General features: G+C 44.4%; 3 protein-coding genes across 4 annotated transcripts; 1 reads left to right on the top strand and 2 right to left on the bottom strand.

Annotated features, from left to right (window-relative positions):
- Positions 1-145: 145 nt before the first annotated feature.
- atl2 (atlastin GTPase 2) lies at positions 146-8,073 on the bottom strand. Its single transcript, XM_076975088.1, has 13 exons — positions 7,915-8,073; positions 6,134-6,474; positions 5,809-5,943; positions 5,612-5,716; positions 5,450-5,500; positions 4,631-4,687; positions 4,434-4,526; positions 4,212-4,350; positions 4,007-4,134; positions 3,804-3,860; positions 3,269-3,340; positions 2,442-2,873; positions 146-1,038 (listed from the first exon to the last, which is right to left on the bottom strand). The coding sequence occupies exons 1-13, from the start codon at positions 7,985-7,987 to the stop codon at positions 919-921; spliced, it is 1,803 nt and encodes a 600-aa protein (XP_076831203.1). The 5' UTR covers positions 7,988-8,073; the 3' UTR covers positions 146-918.
- Positions 8,074-9,160: 1,087 nt separating this feature from the next.
- On the top strand, positions 9,161-12,175 carry galm (galactose mutarotase). Its single transcript, XM_076975090.1, has 7 exons — positions 9,161-9,443; positions 9,984-10,138; positions 10,433-10,639; positions 10,932-11,013; positions 11,128-11,278; positions 11,415-11,589; positions 11,744-12,175. Exons 1-7 carry the CDS (start codon positions 9,263-9,265, stop codon positions 11,819-11,821), a joined length of 1,029 nt encoding a protein of 342 aa, XP_076831205.1. The 5' UTR covers positions 9,161-9,262; the 3' UTR covers positions 11,822-12,175.
- Position 12,176: 1 nt separating this feature from the next.
- On the bottom strand, positions 12,177-21,654 carry dhx57 (DEAH (Asp-Glu-Ala-Asp/His) box polypeptide 57). Of its 2 annotated transcripts, XM_076975086.1 has the most exons (23): positions 21,534-21,654; positions 20,573-21,045; positions 20,212-20,409; positions 18,976-19,883; positions 18,596-18,804; positions 17,872-17,993; positions 17,583-17,778; positions 17,296-17,420; positions 17,080-17,213; positions 16,923-16,977; positions 16,604-16,818; positions 16,257-16,373; positions 16,053-16,149; positions 15,806-15,979; positions 15,509-15,709; positions 14,743-15,019; positions 14,479-14,574; positions 14,206-14,289; positions 13,880-14,017; positions 13,598-13,672; positions 13,370-13,504; positions 13,041-13,241; positions 12,177-12,885 (listed from the first exon to the last, which is right to left on the bottom strand). In XM_076975086.1, exons 1-23 carry the CDS (start codon positions 21,630-21,632, stop codon positions 12,742-12,744), a joined length of 4,473 nt encoding a protein of 1,490 aa, XP_076831201.1. In that variant the 5' UTR covers positions 21,633-21,654; the 3' UTR covers positions 12,177-12,741. The 2 variants fall into 2 exon arrangements, 1 of the variants encoding a protein (XP_076831201.1); XR_013121380.1 differs by lacking the exons at positions 12,177-12,885; positions 13,041-13,241; positions 13,370-13,504; positions 13,598-13,672 and having other exon boundaries at positions 13,953-14,017; positions 14,206-14,349.
- Between the last annotated feature and the right edge of the window lie 217 nt (positions 21,655-21,871).

The following is a 21,871-nucleotide window of genomic DNA, read 5'->3' as shown; positions in this document are numbered from 1 at the left end:
ATCCAGCGGGTAAACCCATGGTGTTTAATGGCAGTTAACTGTGCAACCGAATCAGTATGAGCAGAAGCTAAACATGCAAAGATTTTAAATGTTTGATCGGGTGCATAGAACAACTCTGAAAATAGAATTCACTAGAGAAACTGTATTAAACCAGCAAAAAACATTTTTAATTGTTGAAAAAATAATTTAGATGTATGCTTAAAATCTATGCAAAGCAAGTAATCTGATACACACCCCCATCATACAGTGTCCAATTCAGGCAGGCTGTAGGCAAGTACAGTAAGTTCAATGTTCAATTCACAATGAGTACAGAGGGATCCAATTATTCAACCGTGAACTAAGCTCATTCATGATGTAAATATAAAATTATATTTATATATTCATATGCTTTCTTTAGGTTATGGTACAGCCTGAAGTTTTTTAATTTACAAACACCTTAACCTCAGCACATTTACTGCCCCCTCTAAAGAGGGAAATATACCAGCTCAATACCAGTCAGGTCTGACAGTAGGCATAATTTGCATTGTTGCACTGTCCTTAAACTCGACAACATGATTGATTTTAAAGATCAATATTAAGAAATAAATCAGAACCAATTTAAATATAGAAATTCAGGGACTAATTGACTTTAAAATAGCTAAACAAGTGCTACATTGAACCTGAAAAAAAACTGCTTAGCCCACAGACAACCAAATACGCATGCATGTATGTTTAAATCGGACCTAAAATCACAAGTGCTTTAACATTATAGTGACTGAGCTTGTGTCACTCACTAAAGGGGTGAAAGGGAAGGGTTGGGTTGTAAACTTTGGTTTTTATTCTTTTCTCTTTTTCAGTCTAAGGGAAGAGAGTCCACAATAAAACTATGCACAACACACCCTTCACTGAACCAAGGAGGTGTATGGGGGCTCTTCGTTGTCAGGTGGTCTTCAACTTCGTGGTGTGCGTCACCTGTTCAGTGAGACTGGCTCTTATGGAGTTAACTACAGTTTGACGGATATTCTCTTCCATGTATTGCTCGGTCAGTGGTTTTATCACCTACAGAAAATTAAAAGAGAACAAGAGAGAAAAAGTTATACATCATGAACAACCAAGGAAGTAAGTAAACATCAACAAAGAATTATGGGGGGCACAGCAACTAAGCATTTCAAACTGAGCAGAAAAAAAATGACTCAATAAGAGTCAAGAAGTCATACTCTTGAGAAACTACCAGTAGAGCACAGTTGATGTAGAACCTGCACAAGGTTTTAAAGACAATCAGTAAAGGAATAAAAATGTCAAACCCATGTTAGAAGTAGTAAAAGGCTGATAAAATGTTCAACCTTTCAAGTGGCAGTTGGGACCTACCATAGGGGGTGAAGACTATATGACCTGAGTATTTCACTGAGCTGTCTAGAATATACATCGACATGTACTTCAACCCCCCCCCCCCCCCAATATCAAGTGACCTTTCCCTTGATGTTTAACTAGTAAGACAGACAGGCTTAGAAGAGGCATTCTGACGTTCTATTAGTGACCCATTTTGCTGAATCACACATGCACTAGGTGCCTTCACGCATCTCTGTAGCAGCTAGCCAAGTATCCAAGCGAGTGGTAAACACAAGGACTTGGTAAAGACTGTAAAAGAAAAATAAAAAACCTTGCTGTCCAGGAAGAGTGATCATTGTTCTCCCAACTAATTAACAATCGATAAAGGCTAAATTCTTCACTGAAATGTTAGCTACTGCTGTTATTGGAGCACATTGCTCAGGTTTACAAAGTTTCAAGTTAGGGTTATGTGGGATGTTTCTTAAATTGTACGCTAATGCAACATTACACTGGGGAGGAAGGGTGGCCACATTACCAAGCAGGCACGTTTATTAGCTGGGCATCATAATCTCTAGTCTCATTTTAATATGCAAGTGACTTCTCAAGCAAAGTGTTTTGGGGGTATGCCTAGAATTTTACTAATCTCAAAGGTCATGCTGGGGTTTTTTTTTTATAAGCTTTTACCTCACCTTTACTAAAATGTGCATAAATAAAATATTCAAGGACTTTACAGTTTTTTTTTTACTGTGGCTGTAACTAAAAATTGCAAAGTTGATTAATATTTTGGTACTTTTCTCATCAGAATATCAGGCCCCAGCAGCCGTGGCATTCTGCTCAGCAGGAAGACCTAAAGGACCCAACTGCCATTCTTTATTGAGAGATCGTCTTCGAGGTCATATTGTTGCCACTTGTATGAAATAGTGTGGAAGATTAACCTAGTTGTCATTAAAATCCAATATGTTTAGCTTCTCATAGCAATTAAAAACTACAAAGAAAAACCCACGTAACTTTTGGTAGCATTTGCATTCTAGGGCACTACGAGTTGCCATTGTGTTTGAAAGGCATCGTATAAATAAACTCGCCTTAGTGTTGGAATGTTAATTCATTAACAGGCATAAGAAAGCACCACCCACCTGCTCCCACAAGGCTTCTGCGGTGAGGTCTATAGCCACACCCACTTCTCGATATTCCCCAGAGTACCTGACGTAGGCCCACGCACAGAGTGACATCAGTGACACGCCCATGGCAAGGTTGGCCAGGGCTGCGATTGCCGACATGCCAATGAAGCCTGTTACTGTAGATACGACGTAGGCAAAAAACATAACGGCAAACAGTGTGGCCGGAGTTCTCGCTGCGTAGAAAATGTTCTTGCTTTCATTGTGTTTAGTGAAGTTTGAGTAAAGTTCATCGAGTTCAGACTCCAGCTGTTCTTGGTATCGCTGGCTGAACTCCGTTCCTCCCATTTTCTTGACAGAACGGAATTGCTGGACAGATGATTGCTTCAGGTCCTCATGATGGCGCTGAAGATCTATTGGTGCAAGGTATGGCTTATCTCCACCACAGATCTATGAGGCGGTGAGAAAATATTTTTACATTTCTGTAAATTACCTTTAAATGACCTTAAATCTCATTGGTAAGAGAACCCATATAAGACAAAAATCATACTTCAAATGTAGCAATGGGATTAAAGTTATCTAGGCCAAATTACAAGCTATTTTAGTGCTGTGGCCTCAAGTTATTTTCAGTTATCTAGGTTACCTCGCAACTTTACACTACAGCTATATTAAGAGAGGCCTCAAGCCCCTTGAGTTACTTCACTTTCACTGAATAGAGAAATCTATAAATTAATGAATAAATCAACTCATTCTTAAGATGAAATCTAACATGGAGGGATTAGTTATAGTCACAATATGCTACTGTGTAAAGATTCCTGGCGTCAGCACCAAAGCGTGGACCCTACCTGCTCCATGGAGCGGCTGTAAGCGTCCTTCGCCCCAGCCACGGCGGTCAGGTTGTTTGCTTCAGCAGTTGCCTTGACAGAGACACAGTGAGCAAAGGAAACTGAAACAGCTGAGCAATCTGCTGAAACTTCCCTTGATGTTTAAAAGACCACAGGACGGCCTAGTGGGCCGACTGAGAAACAGGCATTCTGAAAAAACGTACTGCGAGTGACCCCCTTTGCTAAAACATGGGCAATAAATGCATTTGTGTACCTCTGTAGTAGTTAGCTGGGCATCCAAGCAAGCAATACACAACTAGTTAGTAGTAAAGACAGCAAAAAACACCATGCTGTCTATGAAGAGTGATCATTGTTCTCCCATTAATCAATTAACTAAGCAGTTATTACCAAGAATCATTCTTTTCAATAATGTCAGCAACTGTCTTTGCAGGAGGAAACTGCTTAGGTTTACAAACTAGCAAGTTAGAATAATAATATGGGGGATATTTATTAATTGTATTGAGGTGTTTATTGTGCAGAGATCACGAGAGCATACCTGCAACATGGACTTGGGATGAGGCAGCTCATCTCCTTGGTAGATTTTGATGTAGGCCTGTATACAAAATATATTTACATATTCACATACTTTGAAGCACACTGTCCATTTTATTAATGCATTAGGGGATAAAAGACATATTACTATGTTTGTAAAAGTAAACAAAAGTGCTGCTTGTACAGACAATAACCAAGACTCCTGACCTTGAAATATTCCAGTAGGTCTCTGCATGTGACCTTGGCACCATTGATCTCCTTCTCAATCAGGTTTGCTGGGGCTAGCAGTAGAGGTATCAGGCTCTGTAGCTCTTTCTTGAACTCGGCATCAATGTCTACAGAGAACACTACAAGATTAGAAGACCATTTGATGGGCCTCCACATGCGAGCTTGATTATGAAAGTGCTCCAACCTTTCAGTCTGCCATCAAAACGGGGATTCGTTGCAACCTTCAGGCCTGGATGAGGCAACAGAAAGCAGCCAATCCTGGAGAAGCAGGAGTGAATGTGTTTCCTCACATTCTGCAGCTCCTCGTGTTGGTTCTGCTTCACCTGAACACACAATCACACGAAAGACGTTTTTTAACACCCAGTTCAGACCATCACAGATGTTCTCACACGTCTTCACGTCTCACCTGAAGCCTGCGTTCCAAAAAGTGATTACCTCCCGCCAGGCCGTACTGGTGTTCATAAGGGAAACACCAGTCTCTGATCAAAAACAACAGTTTCTGGAGGAGGAACAAAACCCACAATCAGAAACATAGATGTGAGAGAAAAACATGAATGTTGAGCACAAGCGCAAATAACATATTACTGAACAGTTGTTCAATACCTGAAATGGTTTTTCAGAGACTTCTTCTATTGCTAGACGGCCGTATTCTGTAAAAAGCTAAACACAAAAGGTTACACTAAACAACTGGATGTAGAAATATGATGTGTTAAGTTTTACATACAATATTTTGAGGTATACTGAAAATGAGACCCTAACAAACTGAATAGCTCAGTTTATAGTACTCATTGCTCTACAAAATACTCACACTGGAGAACCCGTTTGATAAGGTTAAACACTGACCTTTATTACTGAAGCTATCTGTTTGATCAAGTGAATGCCATGATTACATGGCTGTTTGAACACACTTCTGGAGTTTGTCAGAACGCTTGCAGTCTGTTAGAAGTATTATTTTCATATTACAGCATTGCTAACTGTTAAAGACATTATTAAGAGAGCCAAATGCCCTGGTGAGCAAACACCCTGACTACAATAGTGGATGACAATACTTTAAATCAAGAAGAAAACAAATACACTATCCAGTTAGTATTCATCAGGGGATTGACCAGAAGATTAACTAGCAAGTCTCACAAACAGAAAGGCCAGTAGAGCACCAAAGGGATGAACGTGGGAAGAAAGACGATGCTTCACCACTCAGAACCAACCAAACAGCTCCAAACCTAGAAAGGTGCTCCGCTCATTGCAAGACAATGACATTCAACTGACATCTATGGTATTTGTCTCATGTCAAAAAGTGGAATGTTCATAACTAGCTAAATCAATCACCAGCCTGAACCTGCAATTTATGGGCCACTGAAAAGATAGAGCCATGAATCTTTGACATTTTTCTGGCATACATGCTTAAAACCCTGAAACATGTACCTGGAGATGTTGGAGGTCATCTTCTTGAATATTCTGTGAAAGATTATAAACCTAGAACAAACAAAAAGCCCATAGGGCAGGCATGAAACCATAGCACCCATATGCACATACAACAGCACCTACACACGGACGACAATCATTCTTTGCACGTCATAAACACACCTGTATAGAACTGGTCATGGTGCTGAGGGCAAACACCGTAGCACAGTCCTTAATGGTGGACTGACTGTCAAAGGCTCCCTGAGTGTCAACCAAAAGGACAGCCACCTGAAATCAAACTGTGATTAGACATCAGGTACGTTTTAGGACCAACGAGCGGGGGGCGTGGATACGTGATTAGTTCATGCTCAACACCTCACCTTACTGCCATCTGGCTTTTCCACTACGAACACGTCACTCCAGGCCTGTATTCCTGTAGTCTCTCTCTCACAACCCCCCCTCCAAGAGAAACCCGTGAGCGGTTCATCATCTCCTCCCATCCATGACTCAGGCGACTACAGAAGGGGGGGGGGGATGAGAACGAGAAAGTGACGTCACGCTAATGGCGGGCCTCCTGGTGCAAAACCAGCCAGGCCAGTTAACGGCGTCGTAACGTGGCGGTGAAGATGAGCCTGGTGCCGAGCATGAGCATGCTGGCGACAGGAGTCACGCCCTTACAGCGTGTGAGCGCATGAAGTGGCTCACCTGGTTGTACATGTAGCGCAGCATGAAGTCCAGTAGGAAGGATTTGCCTTTGCGAAAAGCTCCGGCAACAGAGAGCACAACCACGTTGAGATCCTTGATGTGATCCTGCATTAGAATCTTCTCCAGTGCAACGGCATTCAACTCAAATATATGATCGTCCTGGTTGGCAAGCACAATCTGCACCGGCCCAGCGCCATGACCGATGGGCTCGTCCTCCTCGGGTTCAAGCTTTTCCTCAGTAGCACATGGAGCTACTCCGTTGGTGTTAGGGTTCAGCTCTTCCATTGCACTTATCTCCTGATCTGGATCACAAAGTGGTACCTCCTCCACGCCTGTAACATCTGAGTAAAAGACAAATGATAAATGAGAGGATGTATTTGCACAAACACGGTCACATGGAAAACCAGCATGTGTGTGGTAAACACAGAGCTGGTGATGAAGAATTGGCTTGGTCTTTAAAAAGGACCAAAATCCCTACCCTACATACCAATGATGATAAGAGGAAGATATGAAACCATTCATCAATCAATCACTAAAAGCATTTTGACAAGGACAGGACGATATTGCCTTTAAAATCGTGATTCTTGATACTTTAAGCTCCAAAGTCAGGTATGGGTTACCGTGACTTTGTCTTTACAGCATCACTTTACAGCACCTCACACACACACACACACTCCACTGGAATTTTCTATTCCCGGCGCGCAGATCCTTGCGACATGCGCTGCGCTTATCGGAGATCTACAATGAACTTGGATGCGTTGGGAGTTTAATTTGGCCTCATTTCACTGCAGGAAACCATACAGACGCAGGACAAATACAACGGAGCCTGTCTGGACTGCTCTTATGGGTCACTCCAAAGCGCACAAGCCCTGCGCCAAGGGCACAGGAAAAGGAGACACTTAGCTTGCCAACTGCACAAAGTCAACGCGTCAGAATGTAGTAAACAATTAAATGTTTTTTTGCTAAGTTTAAAAATAAAATGACCAATAAAGTGCAAATAAATCGATCCCACTGGAGCTGTAGATGCTGTAATGGCAGCGTTGGCCAGGCGGGCTGCAGGAATTTAAAGCAGCGGTTCACATCTTCAGTTTCAGCCTGTTACGAAACTCTCTCAACATCAACAACTTTCCTCGTTGGTTTCAACGCAGCGTCTCACGACGCTGAAACGGAATCGTTGAAAATATCGTTTAAATATAGCAAAAAAAGAGAAAGAAAGAAATGAGTGCAAAAAATAGTTTTGTTTGCCAATGGTTTGCAAACTAACGTCAGGTTACGCGGCTAAGAATAGCCTAAAAAACACACAGTAAACACTCGAATAATCGAATACCAAGAAACCCGAATAGAAAATCGTTAAATCGTTATCTGGACTGTTGGTGTACAAAAATACGATATTCTCTTTAAAATGTTCGCCGCCTCTCTGTAAAGTTATCTGGTTAGTAATTCGTTATAAGCAAACTTCCTTTTGAAGGCACAAAGTCAGCATGTGTTGAAAACCGACCGACAGCTGTCCCAACCTTTCGCGAGCTTTGCACCACCCGCAGGGGCAAAACTCCCGGACCAACTTGCCCCGCCGCACACCGTTAGTTCACCTGCCACGAACGCCGCTTCAAACCACACACAAGCGAATAAAGCAACCGGGTAAAATAACCACGAATCACATAACTACTCAAGATACTTTGATTCACTTTCTTTCACTTTACGAGAAAGCGTCAAATCAAACGAACGCCGCGCTATACTAATGCAATCTCCAATTTAACTTTTTTTATTTTAAGTATAACTACCTCTGTCAATACTGTTTATGTGATTCGTGTCCGGGAAACTTCTCCGATTTCTCCGTCGCCTGTGGTCCGCCATCTTGTTGTGTCCGAGGCTCCAGCGCGCCGCTGCGGCCACTTTGCCTCTTCACTTCACCGGGTTTGGGACGCGCCAAGAGGCGGGCTGGAGGCGTCCCCGCGGTCCTAGTGCTCAACCACCCACTCTACCCAGTGACTCTTCGACTTCATTCGCGCGCCGTTCGATTAAAAACGAAAAGTCATGCAACACAAACTAATGTAGGCAGATTATTATATTATGCGAGAAAATATGAGTCAACCTGATGCCTTGACTGGATTACTAGGACGGGAGTCGCATTGAAAATGTGCTGCACAGATGAAGCTCAGGAACTCGTAGAAATAGGTTAGAGAAACTAAAAGGAGAATCCTCTGAGACACTGAAATCTGGGGCTCGTTATTTGAGTCCATCCACACATCTTCAAACAGGCCAAACACTTGAAGTAATTCTAAATGTAATGTATAGGCTTACATTACTCTGCAAAATCAACATGGTTAAACATTGCCATTAGCTTTACAGTTTTGGGCATGTAGGTGTTTAGCCTCTCTTACAAATGCAAAAAGTCCAAAGAAAATATAATCCACGACAAAGGAGGAAATAAAGAGATATATTCTTTTTTCTGATAAATGTTTTGTAAACAAAATCACAAATTCGAACTTTTTTTTGCATGTGAGATCAGTGAGAATTTTTAAATGAAATTATTTTCAGGCTGTATCTTACTAAATAAGGAGAGAGCTGGACATTTAAAACAAGATAAGCATTTTCTTTGCAAGAAATCAGAGGTTTCTTCGAGGCTAGTTATTGAACATAGACTTTATTTTTGAAGTTTGCGTAAGGAGGCTGGGTAAGTTCTAAAGTCTAATTATAATAGCTGACCCAGTCGGAACAACTCAACCTAAGCGAAATCTATGCTATAGCTACTGCTTACTGTTTTATACTTGCATGCAGAAGTATCAATACTTTAAAATAATACATCAGTATAATTCAAACCATAAATATATATTAAAAAAATACATCGGTGTGTTATCCAATAAAACAATAAAACCACGATCCATATATCGTTCGATAAAATAACAGTAATTAAAAAAATGCATTGATGGAGTTGTTTGCTTTTTAAATGTTATTTTGACATACAGCATATCCTGGTGGATTTAATAGCAGATATTTTTGTTATATATTTATTTCACCCACCAGACATGATGACGACAATTTCGTCAGACGTTCAAAGTTTGTATTTCCAGCTCAGCCACTGACATTATCTACGAGGCGACAGAAAATATCTGTAGTGCGTTGTGAGACATGACAGAAGTGGGAAAGGAGGTGTTAGATAGTGTTAGTGGTTCACCTGAGAGATGGACACTGCGCTCCCCAAGCGTGAGTGTTGAACTTCTCTCCCTAGGTTGTGTAGTGACCTCCATCACAACACCTGATCGGGACGGGCAAAGGGCGGATATAGTGTTGGGCTTTGAGGATCTCCAATGTAAGTCTAAATCACTTTCTTGGTGTATTAATGGAAACTGTTTTTGTTGGATTCGTTGGCTGTGACTTTTATATCTATTTCCGGACTTGCACTCGTGACCAAATATTCTTGAAAGAGAAGCACGTCTCCTGTATTTGGGCAATGCTTGTTTACCTGCACACTATTACATCTTGATGTTGCCTATAATTCAGGGCAAAACACGCAGAAAGATGTTTATCCTGTCAATACAGTGAGTAGAAATATCAAGTAGCCTATAGCTTGTACCTTGTCTACCATACTTATCCAGCCATATCTGGTCAACCGAGTATCAGGTAACGATATATCCCACTATATATGACTGTTATAACAGTGCATACTGGATGCATGCATGGCTTCAGAAACAATTGCACACTCTACTGAGTGTGCGTAAGTGCAGAACCCCCCCCCCCCCCCACAAACAAACAAACAACAAAAACAAACATACCACCCACACGCACTTTCAGAAAACCTGGAGTAAGAATTGAATGGCCGAAGTGATAATGTGAATATATGAATTTACAGGTTATCTAAGTAATCCGCGTTACTTCGGAGCTGTGGTGGGACGAGTTGCTAATCGTATTGCCAACGGCAAGTTTATTATCGATGGAAAGGAATACAAATTAGCTACCAATAATGGACCCAATGCACTGCACGGTGGCCTGAGGGGCTTTGATAAGGTAGGAAATCATGAAATGATCATGAATCGTAACTCAAAGATCTTTCAATACACATGTTCCCAAGTGTGCATTTTATTTACAACCTGTTTGCATACTTATTATAATACTTATAATAATAATAATAATAATAATAATAATCCATTTTATTTATAGTGCACTATAAATTTATTTATAGTGCACTTCAAGGAAACCTCAAAGTGCTACATACTGATGAAATACTTAATGAAAAGAATGAATTTATGAATAATAATTTTCTCATGGGTTGTGTCAGTTAATGCTGCAGTGTTGATTTAGGCAGTGTGGACCTGCGAGCCAGTAACTAATGGAGTCAGATTCAGACACATTAGTCCTGATGGTGATGAGGGTTACCCTGGCAACCTAAAGGTTTCTGTTACCTACACACTGGAGGAAAACTCATTGTCTTTGCAATACCATGCCGTGACTGACCAAACTACACCAGTCAACTTGACCAACCACTCTTACTTCAACCTGGCTGGACAGGTAGGACTCGGTGTTCACATTGGAACAAGACCAAAGTAGCCCAACACACACACACACACAGCTGCACAGATTAAGAGAGAACGAAAAAAAGGATAATCTCTTCAATCATTTAAAAATAATGAAATGGGGGGAAAAAATCAGTGCATTTATTTGACAGTGAGTTATTGTTTTGCTTCTGTGCTCCACCATACTGAATTTGAAATGAAATAATTACTATTTTAATATTTTGAATGTGATTATTCATGTGTGTTTAAGTAGCTATCGAGGAGTCACATCTGCTTTTGATACACAGGGCACATCAGACATTTATGACCATGAGGTGACCATCTCAGCAGATGCCTACCTTCCTGTAGATGACACCATGATCCCCACAGGTAGATTTTATATTTTCATCATGATGATTTTGGTGTTAATCCCAGATTCCTGCAGCCTCACAACAATTTATAGGCAACGCAAAACTATAATAGTGATTCGATCTCTCTTCATAGGAGAGGTTAGATGTGTGGAGAATTCATTCTTTGACCTGCGCAGGCCTGTCGTCCTTGGGTCTAGACTGAAGGAGCTTCCTGGCCCTGGGTTTGACCATAACTTCTGCCTTTCACTTCCTGGTCAACCAAAACTGGAGAAGAAATGTGCAAGGTAAGACCATGCACCATGTCATCACAAACAGTCCAGCGACCCTTTGTACTGTCCAACTGTTCTACCCACCAATGTTGGTCTCGACATCACCTGCCCTCTGGAGATCACGTGATAATTTCTATTGCTCTTCCTGAAGAGTGGTGCATCCTGGGACAGGCCGTGTCTTGGAGGTGAGCACCACTCAACCTGGCGTTCAGTTCTACACCTCCAATTTCCTGGATGGAACATTGAAAGGCAAATGCGGAGCATCATACCCCAAACACAGCGCTTTCTGTCTGGAGACCCAGAACTGGCCGGATGCTGTTAATCAGGTATCAGAACAGCGAGGCAAGATTACTACCACGCTACCAACACCCAGTCCTGTTTGACCTCTTTATATGTCTTCAAGAAATCATGAGAATCCAGAAATGGCGAACGATCTTCCATCTGGACTAATGTCTCCACACTGTGTTATTTCCCCTCCAGCCCCAGTTCCCCAGTGCTCTGCTCAGACCAGGAGAGGAGTATTCTCACACCACACGCTACACTTTCTCTCTGGCCTAAGGTGTTGAAACACACATCACTCTTACAACACTGAAGTACACTAAGCTTGCCATTAGGACAGCCAGAATTTCAATGAAGGTAAAATGTCACCCAAAAACAGACAATATCCAGAACTGGTGTAACGTTTGAGGTTTTTTTTTTTTTTTTTTTTGCAATTAGTTGGTTCATTGCTTGAAGACTGTAGTTGAAGTTGTATCACATCTCACCCTACAGTATGTTTTCCTTACTAAATCAATTCTTGATAAAGAAAAAAAGGTTTGCTAATGAACCTTCAGTTGATTATTTTGTTCACATTCCACAATATGGTATTTTTTTCTTGCCTTAATCAAATAAAGTGCGTAATCAGAAACTCCACTTAGGTAACATCATTCTTTGGCTTGTGTTTTATTCTTATTATGCATCTCCCATTAAGTTCTCCATAATGGAGGAAAGACATTCCAAATGTGATTTAACTAAATGTACATGTAATGTGATTAGGGAGATTACACATTCTGGATGAAAATATCCTTGTGTCACATAAATTCAATCATACATAGACATAAAACACACGTGCTTCATGCTTTGGACTCCAAAGACACTCCATACACATGCTTCATTTGTAAGTGCGCCTTAATATATCACTACAGTACAAACTAAAGCTGACTCTCTTCACAGAATCCAATATGGATCCAGAACATCTTTTTTAACAAACTTTTTAATCTGACTTGCCTACGGTATTCAAGTAATAGAAACAATTCCAAATACCTGAGTGTGAAAGTGATGTTTGCATAGCAATGCAATGATTTTTTAATGTCTTTGAACTAGGATACTTGGCTGTGGTGTTGAAAAGGCGTATTGGTGGTTGTGATGGAGGCCCACTGACGTGCATGCGATGGATGTGATGTTCTTGTGTGTATAAGGAGAGTGTGTGTGTGTGTGTTCTACTGGGTGGAGATGAGGGAAACGATGGTGTGAATGATGCGTGAGCCTCGTGGGCAGGTGATCAGGTCCATGCTGGGGTTCCTGATCTTCTCCTCCAGCAGCTGGTCCAACTCCCAGCGTAGCTCCTTCACCAGCTCGGCCACCTGCACACACCACGTTACCATGAACCACCAAGCAAACCCTTAGAACCAAATGTAAAATATCGTCTGGTTTAGCGTGATCTCCATGTTGCTTCTGCTGTTGTGAGTAATTGAACCATCTGAAGATCTGAAGCGAGTTGAAGGAGGGGTCGGTTTACCTCGTGCGAGGCGGCAGCGAACCGGATCCATCCGTCGTCCAGCGAGATGATGAACTCGCCACGCTGCAGCTCCACGCTGACCTGCCCTCCGCCAAACAGCACCATGGGATACACGCACACCATGCTACAGTCACGGATAAACACGCGGCTGGTCTTCACCTTCTCGTGGTAGACCAGGTACGGGCTGTCGTAGTGACGCACCTGCGGAGGAGAGCGCGTTCAGAACGGCCCGACACACCCGGGCACGCAAGCCTGAGGGAGCGTCTTCACCGGGTCCTGGAATAACAGCTCTGAACAAGGCGGGCGGCGTGCGTAGTGTGGGCCGGTACCGTGAAGTTGACGGATGAGGGGTGAATGTGGACCGCTCCGTCACTCTTGGTCATGAAGCGAAGTTCCTCTGCTTTGGGGAGCATCTTAACTGCCCCTTTACTCGTCTGCTTGAACTTACCGTGTGGTGATCGTATCTACACACACACACACAGAGGAAGGTGGACAGTGTATGAGCCCGAACGTGTGGAAGTCAGTAAAGATCACAAAGACTGCTGGGAGACACTGACCTGGACTACATTGGGGTAGAGTGCAGCACACAACATGGCTGACGTCAGCTTTGTGTTGTCAGAGTTCAGGTTCGCCTTGGAGGGAAAACCCAACCCAGCAGTGGGTTAAACTGTACACGACTGTCACAAAGGGCTACAAACAGCCACTACGATAGGCTTACGGTCCCCTCCGCCACAGTGCCCAGCAACCGTATACTTATTTATTCGACCATATAGATAACACGTAACAAAAGTGTGTCAGATAACAACCATAATCTTCTGATTACTCATCAGAGAAATCACCTCATGGCCTGTAGCCTCCAGAATGCCGTCGGTTCCTGTCGAGCTCCTTCTCTCTATGTCTCTGGCCTTCAGTCCGTCCCTCACGAAGCCAATGTCAGAGAGGAGCTCTGCAAACTGCCTTTTCAGACACGCAATCTCCTAGCAGACACAAACACGTACGCCAACATCACACACAACGGGCTTTGTAATGAATACTAAGAACAAGCCAAGCAAGCCAGTGTGCAGGGCAGACGTGTGCAGGGCAGACGTGTGCAGGGCAGACGTGTGCAGGGCAGACGTGTGCAGGGCAGACGTGTGCAGGGCAGACGTGTGCAGGGCAGACGTGCCTGGAGACCCCGGATAGACAGAAAGTTCTCTCTGCAGTACCGATAACCCGCCTGGGAGCCGTTCTGTGCTGCACGACACCAGCCCTGTCACACACACACACACACACACACACACACACACACACACACACACACACACACACACTCTCCAGGAAAAAAGTAATTTACTTAGGGAAATTAAATTATAGATTGATTTGGCAAATTTCAGTTTTATGTAGTGTATATTTTATAAATGCATGATTTATCAGTATTTCTTTCAGAGAACCCAGTAACCTTGTATGCCTGAAGAAGAGCAAGATGGTCACTGTTGGCGAGAGAAAAACTCAACTTCCTCTCATTAGCTTCCTCCCTTTTGTCCCACGGAGACACCTAAGAAAGACGCAAACGAGACAGACATACAGCCAAAGAAACAGATGGAATGGAGAACAGATGGAGAAACAATTAGTAACGACTAGTAACCACCTGTATTATCAGAATAAGAATTTTATGTCAGAGAACCACATGACTGTCGTAGCGTCACTGGGACGCTGGTCTTACGAAAGGGCTTTTGAAGGCCAGGCTGGCAGCGATGGTAAGAGCGGGGTCCAGGCACCGGAAGATGGCCCCCAGCAGCATCAGCTTGCCAATGCGGACATCCACGGGGAGACAGGCCAAGTGCCAGCCCAGCGGAGTGAGACACTCGGCCTCGGTCAGGGCGCCCAGAGCGCACAGTCTCTGCTTGGCTGCCTCCACACCGCCCCCTGCTGGAGGCTCGATGAGCCGGGAGAACACGGAGTCCAGGGAACGTTCAGAGAACATCTCCAACACCTTAATCCTGAGGCGAAAGAGTACAGGGGTTGAGCTACAGACTCATCGAAACAAAACGACTTAAAGCTGTTGTGAGCGATTCCTTTTAGAACATCGACTAAACATCCCAACAACTACCACTGCAACACGTTCTCTGAGAAAAGAAAGTAAACGTCTCTGTGACAGTCCTGGGCTCGGTAACCATCAGGTAAAACATATAAACGGTAGAATTAACCAACGAGGACATTTCTCTACTACAAGGAAGTCCTCTTTAGTGATTATTATGTGTGTGCATAGACAATGTGTGCATACAAACATACACATATGACAGAGACAGGGAGAACAACGTGGCTCTGAAGAAAGCAAATGGATAAACAACGTAGTATTACAAGAAGTGGAATATCGATTCGAGTGGCTACAGGAAAGTCTGCTACGGTGAGCTGTGAGGGACGCTACGGCGAGCTGTACGGGACACTACTGGCGTGCGGTGGCGGCATTGGCTGGCGGGCCGGCCCACCTGAGACAGAGCTGCTCCAGAGGAACTCTCTGTATCTCGGGGAGCTGCTGGGCGCTGAGCTGGTGGTTGAAGCAGTGGCTGGTGAAGAGGTGGAAGCAGAGACCAGAGGCCACGCGGCCGGCACGGCCCCTCCGCTGCACCGCGTTGGCCCGAGACACCCAGGCGTCCTCCAGACTCTCCATACTACGGCTGGCGTCGTACCTGCAGGCGCGCAGAGGCAGGGACGGAGCTGGAGAAAAACTCTGCACACGACACTTTGGTGATAGTAGGAGAAGTGTGTTATTTACAGGTTCCTACCTCTTCTCTTTCATTCTCCCAGAGTCAATGACGTAAACTACATCATCGATGGTTACTGATGTCTCCGCTATGTTAGTGGAGATGATGATTTTGGTTACACCCTCTGGCGGGTGCGTAAACACGGCCTGCTGCTCTTCATTGGACAGAGATGAGTGGAGCGGATACACCACACACCTATAACAACACAGGGTTTAGAAACCAAACACAAGAATGACATAGGCAGGTACACCTTCGCATTTATGTTTACCTCTTCGCCGTTCTGTTGTTAAACATCCTGTTCGACTGGAGTTGCTCATACAACTGTTTAATCTCCGCTAATCCAGGCAGGAAGACCAATACAGCGCCTACACAGAGAGCCCAGAAAACATTCCACAAGCTTAATCTGCATAATTTGCATATGGAAATTTGGCTTCCATTAGTTATTCAGATCATGTACTGTTGTAATCTTTACCTGATGGGTAGTCGTGGTCTCCATCTACTATCCACTCCAGCACACTCTCCAAAAGGTCCATGTTGATTTTATCCAGGTCCATTCCAGCCAAAGTTTTCACCACAGACTTTGAGCAGTCTTGATAAAAGAATTTCAAAGACCTTACACTTCATGAATATTCATGAAGGAGCAGTATTGGTTATGGTAAACAAACGTGTGTTACTGCACCAATTCTGTAAATTAGACCTTCTTGCACAATATGACTGAAGTAATTTTTTGTTTGCTAGAAACAAATACTAACCAAAAAGTGTCTCAATGAACAACTGAACCAAACATGCAAATACTATTTAAATCCTTGGTTTCCTTACTTGGAAATCGGACTGTGAGCTCCTGCAGACCGAGCTGTTGGTCAGGGATGGAGTCTTTAACCGCATCTTTCCTCATGAAGGAGCCAAACGACCAGCCGTCATCGTCCCCCATGTCTACTGCCATTGGCCGCCCTTTCCCAGCCCTGCTCCCCTGATTGGACGAGCCACTCGGCTTTGCCGCGCGTCGGTACGGGCTGCCGTCTTCTATCACGTACCTGACAAACACGGCCGTGACACGCTCTGAAGGTGTGCCTAGACACAGCTGCTTAGAGATACACAAAAGACGCGCAAAAGACGTGCAGGGATCTCTGCTCCTTACCTGGTCTTAGCAATGGCATCTTCAAGGAAGAACTGATCCACTGGAAAGGTGCGGCCTGTAGGCGAGAGGCGTTCGTCAGTGTAAGAGATGGTCAGTGGTGAGGTGTGGAGTAACGGCACCGTGTGAACGTGCCCGGTGGGGGACGGGGAAGCTTTACCCGGTATGTGGACGGTGGGGCAGTTGTAGAAGTACTGGGAGAAGAGATCAGCGTTCAGGGTGGCACTCATTAGAATGATCTTCAGATCGGACCTCTGCACCATCAGATCCTTCAGAACCAGCAACAGGAAGTCACTGGGGGCAGGAAATGATGTCACAGTCATGTTTGTCCACTCTTTGTGCGATTGTGTGAATAAGTGCATCGTGTTTATCTCACCTCTCCTCAGTGCGTTCGTGAACTTCATCCACAACGACGTGTGTGACGCCTCTGAGCTCAGCATCTCCCTCCAACCTCCTCAACAGTACACCAGTGGTGCAGAACAGCAGTCTGGTGCTGGACGACTGGACACACACACACACACACACACACATACACAGTACAATCATACGCGTACCACAGCAATGGCACAGTCGTGTGTGTGTGTGTGTGTGTGTGTGTGTGTGTGTGTGTGTGTGTGTGTGTGTGTGTGTGTGTGTGTGTGTGTCCAAGAGGACATCAGTTACCCTGACGGTCTCCAAACGGATCTGGTACCCAGTGGAGTGGCCCAAAGCTTCAACCCGCTCCTGTGCTACCCTGGTTGCCACAGCGATGGCAGAGATGCGGCGTGGCTGAGTGCATATGATGCTGGCCACACCCTCTGGGTTCTTGCTCAGCGACTCGTCCAGGATGAACTGCGGGATCTGGGTCGTCTTGCCGCACCTGAGTTGAAACATTCGTGCACATTTCACTGCAAATGCATTTACAAGATGGAGTGACAATCTTAACGCCACTCGTTACATGTTTCAGACATACCCGGTCATCCCACTGATCACTAGAACCTGGTTCTTCTCCAAGCAGTCTAGAACGTTCTCTTTCTCAGCCCACACGGGCAGCTTGGACCTCTGCTGTTGCATGGACACATAGCGCCTGGAAGACTGGCAGATATACAAGACTTAACACACACACACACACACACACACGAACAGAGACATTGACACTAAACACACACTGACTGATTGACACACGAGACTCAACACACACCTGCAGAGACATACATTTTACAAAACACACACAAATAATCATATGCATATACCCACACAGACTGACAAAGGCATGAGATTTAACACACCCTCTTACAGGTGACGCAAGGTTGCACAACATGCATCACATTATGTCTTGTAGAAATTCTCATCAATTTGTGCATTAGTGCTTTTTGTCTGTACTGAAGTGTGTCTGTGGCTGTCAGAGCTGTAAGGGGTTGAGAGCGTCTGTAGGGCTGAAGTGTGTCTGTGGCTGTGAGCTGTAAGGTAGGTGAGAGTGTCTGTACTGAAGTGTGTCTGTGGCTGTGAGCTGTAAGGTGGGTAAGAGTGTCTGTAGGGCTGAAGTGAGTCTGTGTGAGCTGTAAGGTGGGTGAGAGCGTCTGTAGGGCTGAAGTGAGTCTGTGTGAGCTGTAAGGTGGGTGAGAGCGTCTGTAGGGCTGAAGTGTGTCTGTGGCTGTGAGCTGTAAGGTGGGTAAGAGTGTCTGTAAGACTGTTACCGGCTTTCTCCTGAACTCCCTACAAAGCTTCCTGTTCTCCTTCAGCACGTCTTCAGCTCTTGTCTCAGATTTCTTCTCCAACCTCTTTCTGAAGTTCACGTAGCTCTCGTTCTCTATGGGAACGCACTTCTCACCATCCTCATCATCCTCTTCATCCTCATCTTCTGCATCATCTGTGTTGAGGCTCCCAGCCGCCTGTAAGACTTTGTCTGCGGTTACAAAGCAGAACACGCCCATGTGCTCAGTGCCAGTAACTAACACAGCAGCGTATACATGTACACAAGGGTACATGTGTAAATTAACATGACACCTACAATGAAAAACGCTTAATAGTAAACAATGCTTAATCTACTCGAGTAACGTGATCATGAACGCTTTACCTTCAATGTGACTGATTCTGATGTTGGGGTTCTCTGCACCGTTAGATGACTGGGAACTAGTTGCTGTGCTGCTTGCTGTAGTGCTGGCTGTAGTGTTCTTTGTGTTTCGGTTCCTTGTGGTAACAGCAGGTGGCGCTAACACAGGAGGTGGTGCACTGTATTTGTGATGCGAGGCTGAAAGGAGCTCTCGGACGGGCCCGTCTTCCTCTAGGCAGGAGATGAGGGTGTAGACAACTGGTTCCCCATCTTGTGCCGCTGTAAGGGACTGGCCAAAGAGATACTCCGTTACACTAAGGCGTCCCGCTCCAGAGATAGAGTCATCAGTGGTACTGAAGGCAGCTAATGGTGGCTGAAAGGGGTAGAAACTTCCCTGAGGAAAGCGAACCTCCAGCTGGTAAACAGGGGGATCGATACTTCTAAAACCGGGTTGGCTGGGGCCATAGAGGTCTGTGTGGCCACTGGACTCCGTTGGAGATTCGTGCCTGAACTTGCAGCGCCTTCCAAACTTACATCCTGATCCCTTCAGGTAGAACCTGCACAACTGATTGGACGAAGTACCCGTCTGCTGTCTGTCAGTGGTTGGCTGGGAGGTGATGCTCCGCCCCTCGGTCACCCACAACAGATCCAGGCTGATGGTCCAGACACGATCAGTGATTCGCTCACAGAAGCGGTCCCCATAGATGGCGGTTAAAGCGAGGGCCTCCTCCTGGCGAAGGGCCACACACTCCTCCCGCGAGGGTGGCTCAGGCGTCTGTGGGCCAAGGGCACTGGAGCCAAAGCGCTCTGTGAACATCTGGGAGAGGAGAAGCTCTAGTGTGGCTCCCACTTCACCACGTCCGCTCTCCTCCGCCCGCCTGCCCTGCCCCGCCTGCAGGGCTGTCCTGCTACGATCACGATCAAAGCCATATCTAAAATAAAACAAATAAATAAAGCACTGTGATTAGTCCCTCTGTTAGATTACTGCTACTGTCACTAGTAAAAGAAGATTACTGCTACTTTTTGTGTTACAAAAAGGGTTTGTACAATTACAGGCTGAAAAAAAGATTAAAGGCAGGAATGACTCTCTCAATGTTAAAATTGCCCAGTATGGAAACTGGATGCCAGACCTGTTCATGGAATTTCACTGGAGAAAACCAGTAAATAGGTTAGAAAGCTTTATGTAAACGGTTAGTCAGACATCGATAATGTTGGATAATGGTGAACTTAGGGGAGCTACCACACAGTCACAGTGAGTACCTGCAGAGGGTGCCTAAAGCGAATAGGGACACAACCGCTTCAGGTGTGGCACGTCTCTCCTCCTTATAGTCTTCCTCATACACGCCGTCCTCCGCACACTCCACTCCATCTTCATGAGTGATCCAGAACTGACCTTCGTCACGATGGTCCAGCTCATCATACTCCTCATCCTCTTCTTCTGCTTCACAGTCTGAGCCACTGAATAAAACAAACAAAAACACGTATGGTAAATGTAAACAACCAACAATGACGCGTTTGATCAAGGTAGTGATACATACACACGTCAAAACCATTATCGACTGTCAACCTGCAAACTCTGCATCTAATTTTTGACTGTTAAATTACCTCAAAATACACTTACCTATATGGAGCACTGTACTCCTGACTCTGAAGTTCCCTTAGCAGTTCTTTTACTTGTAGCTGGTTTTCTGATGTCATGTGTATCTTTTGTAAGGGCAGATGGATCTTGTCAGGTCTAAATCGATCTCGCTGTTCCTCATCTTGTCTGGAACCGTCTTTCCTGTTATAAGAAAACCTGGGGAAACTCAAAGAGCTGCCTCGCCCCCTGCCTTTACTGTTGCCCCGTCCGGCACCTTGATGAGTACTCGCTCCTCTTCCTTTGTGAGGTGGGGGAGGTTTGAAGGAGCGAGTCGGTCCAAGATCCAGGCTGAAATCATCCCCATCATCCCAGCCACTGGCCCCTTTCTTACCTCCACCACCTCCACCTCCTCCTCCTCCACCACCACCACCACGTCCTCCTCCCCTGGGCTTATTAAATCGCCCCCCACAACGGTTTGGTTTTCCTCTTCTCCTCCCGCTCATAATGTGTCCTTCCTACAAGATAAGAGAGACACATGTACTTTCCTAGCTGCCAAGAGCTCAATTAAAAATCACTGAACTCTCCCAACTGGTCTGAGTCCCGTTGGATGAGTGTTAGTGAGGCAGAGGGAGAGAGAACATGTTGAGTCTAATACCTGCCCTGCCATTTAAAGATCAGGTTTGTTCTGTTGTCATCAATATTACAATTTGATTTAGAAAGATATCTCATGACTAACGTGGGATATCGACCTAGTCAACCAGCTATACAATTAAACACCAAGAAGCCTCTTTGTAATATAATTTGGTAGTAGGGGGTAGATAGATAGACAGATAGACAGATAGATAGATAGATAGATAGATAGATAGATAGATAGATAGATAGATAGATACTTCTCTAACTAGATATCAAGTTAAGTTAGTTAACGGTAGCTGACTAATGTCGTTCACCATTTACCACTCAACATTCAGGGATCTGATGATAAACGATTTAGAAAAATACTCACAACACATTCCGCTGAAAGAAGTGTTGTTGTGTATCTGGAACCGTGACAGCTCAGATCAGTTGCTGTCGCGAAGGGGAAAACGAAAACGTTTCCACACATGGATTAGAATTTATTCCGGTTCATAATTTCAAATTCAAAATAAAAGTAGTTACTTAATTCTATCATGTTATTCTGGCACGTTCGTAAATGTATTTCTTATAAACAAAAAGTAGCCACGTATAAGGTTTATGTTTTTTTTATATTATACGTTTTATATGCCTTTTTAAAAATAGTTCTACTGTATTTGGTCGACACAGTCGTTAAATGTCCTTTAAAAAATTTTAAATTAAATGTAATTA

This window comes from Brachyhypopomus gauderio, chromosome 15 (genome assembly GCF_052324685.1).
Source record: "Brachyhypopomus gauderio isolate BG-103 chromosome 15, BGAUD_0.2, whole genome shotgun sequence".
NCBI lineage: Eukaryota > Metazoa > Chordata > Actinopteri > Gymnotiformes > Hypopomidae > Brachyhypopomus > Brachyhypopomus gauderio.
The sequence above is the reverse complement of the archived record's forward strand: the minus strand, read 5'-3'. Positions and strand labels throughout refer to the sequence as shown.

What these genes read in the sequence shown, in the direction of transcription:
- atl2 (XM_076975088.1), bottom strand. Translation starts at nt 7,987, where the DNA reads ATGGCGGACCACAGGCGACGGAGAAATCGGAGAAGTTTCCCGGACACG. An exon ending in TTTTGATGGCAGACTGAAAG is followed by an intron (nt 4,135 to 4,211) that starts GTTGGAGCACTT and finishes TGTTCTCTGTAG; the next exon opens with ACATTGATGCCGAGTTCAAG. An exon ending in ATCCCAAGTCCATGTTGCAG is followed by an intron (nt 3,341 to 3,803) that starts GTATGCTCTCGT and finishes GTCTCTGTCAAG; the next exon opens with GCAACTGCTGAAGCAAACAA.
- galm (XM_076975090.1), top strand. Translation starts at nt 9,263, where the DNA reads ATGACAGAAGTGGGAAAGGAGGTGTTAGATAGTGTTAGTGGTTCACCT. An exon ending in GCCTGAGGGGCTTTGATAAG is followed by an intron (nt 10,139 to 10,432) that starts GTAGGAAATCAT and finishes GTGTTGATTTAG; the next exon opens with GCAGTGTGGACCTGCGAGCC. An exon ending in TGACACCATGATCCCCACAG is followed by an intron (nt 11,014 to 11,127) that starts GTAGATTTTATA and finishes CTCTCTTCATAG; the next exon opens with GAGAGGTTAGATGTGTGGAG.
- dhx57 (XM_076975086.1), bottom strand. Translation starts at nt 21,632, where the DNA reads ATGTGTGGAAACGTTTTCGTTTTCCCCTTCGCGACAGCAACTGATCTG. An exon ending in CTGGAGCAGCTCTGTCTCAG is followed by an intron (nt 15,020 to 15,508) that starts GTGGGCCGGCCC and finishes CTTTCGCCTCAG; the next exon opens with GATTAAGGTGTTGGAGATGT. An exon ending in TGGCCTTCAAAAGCCCTTTC is followed by an intron (nt 14,575 to 14,742) that starts GTAAGACCAGCG and finishes CGTCTTTCTTAG; the next exon opens with GTGTCTCCGTGGGACAAAAG.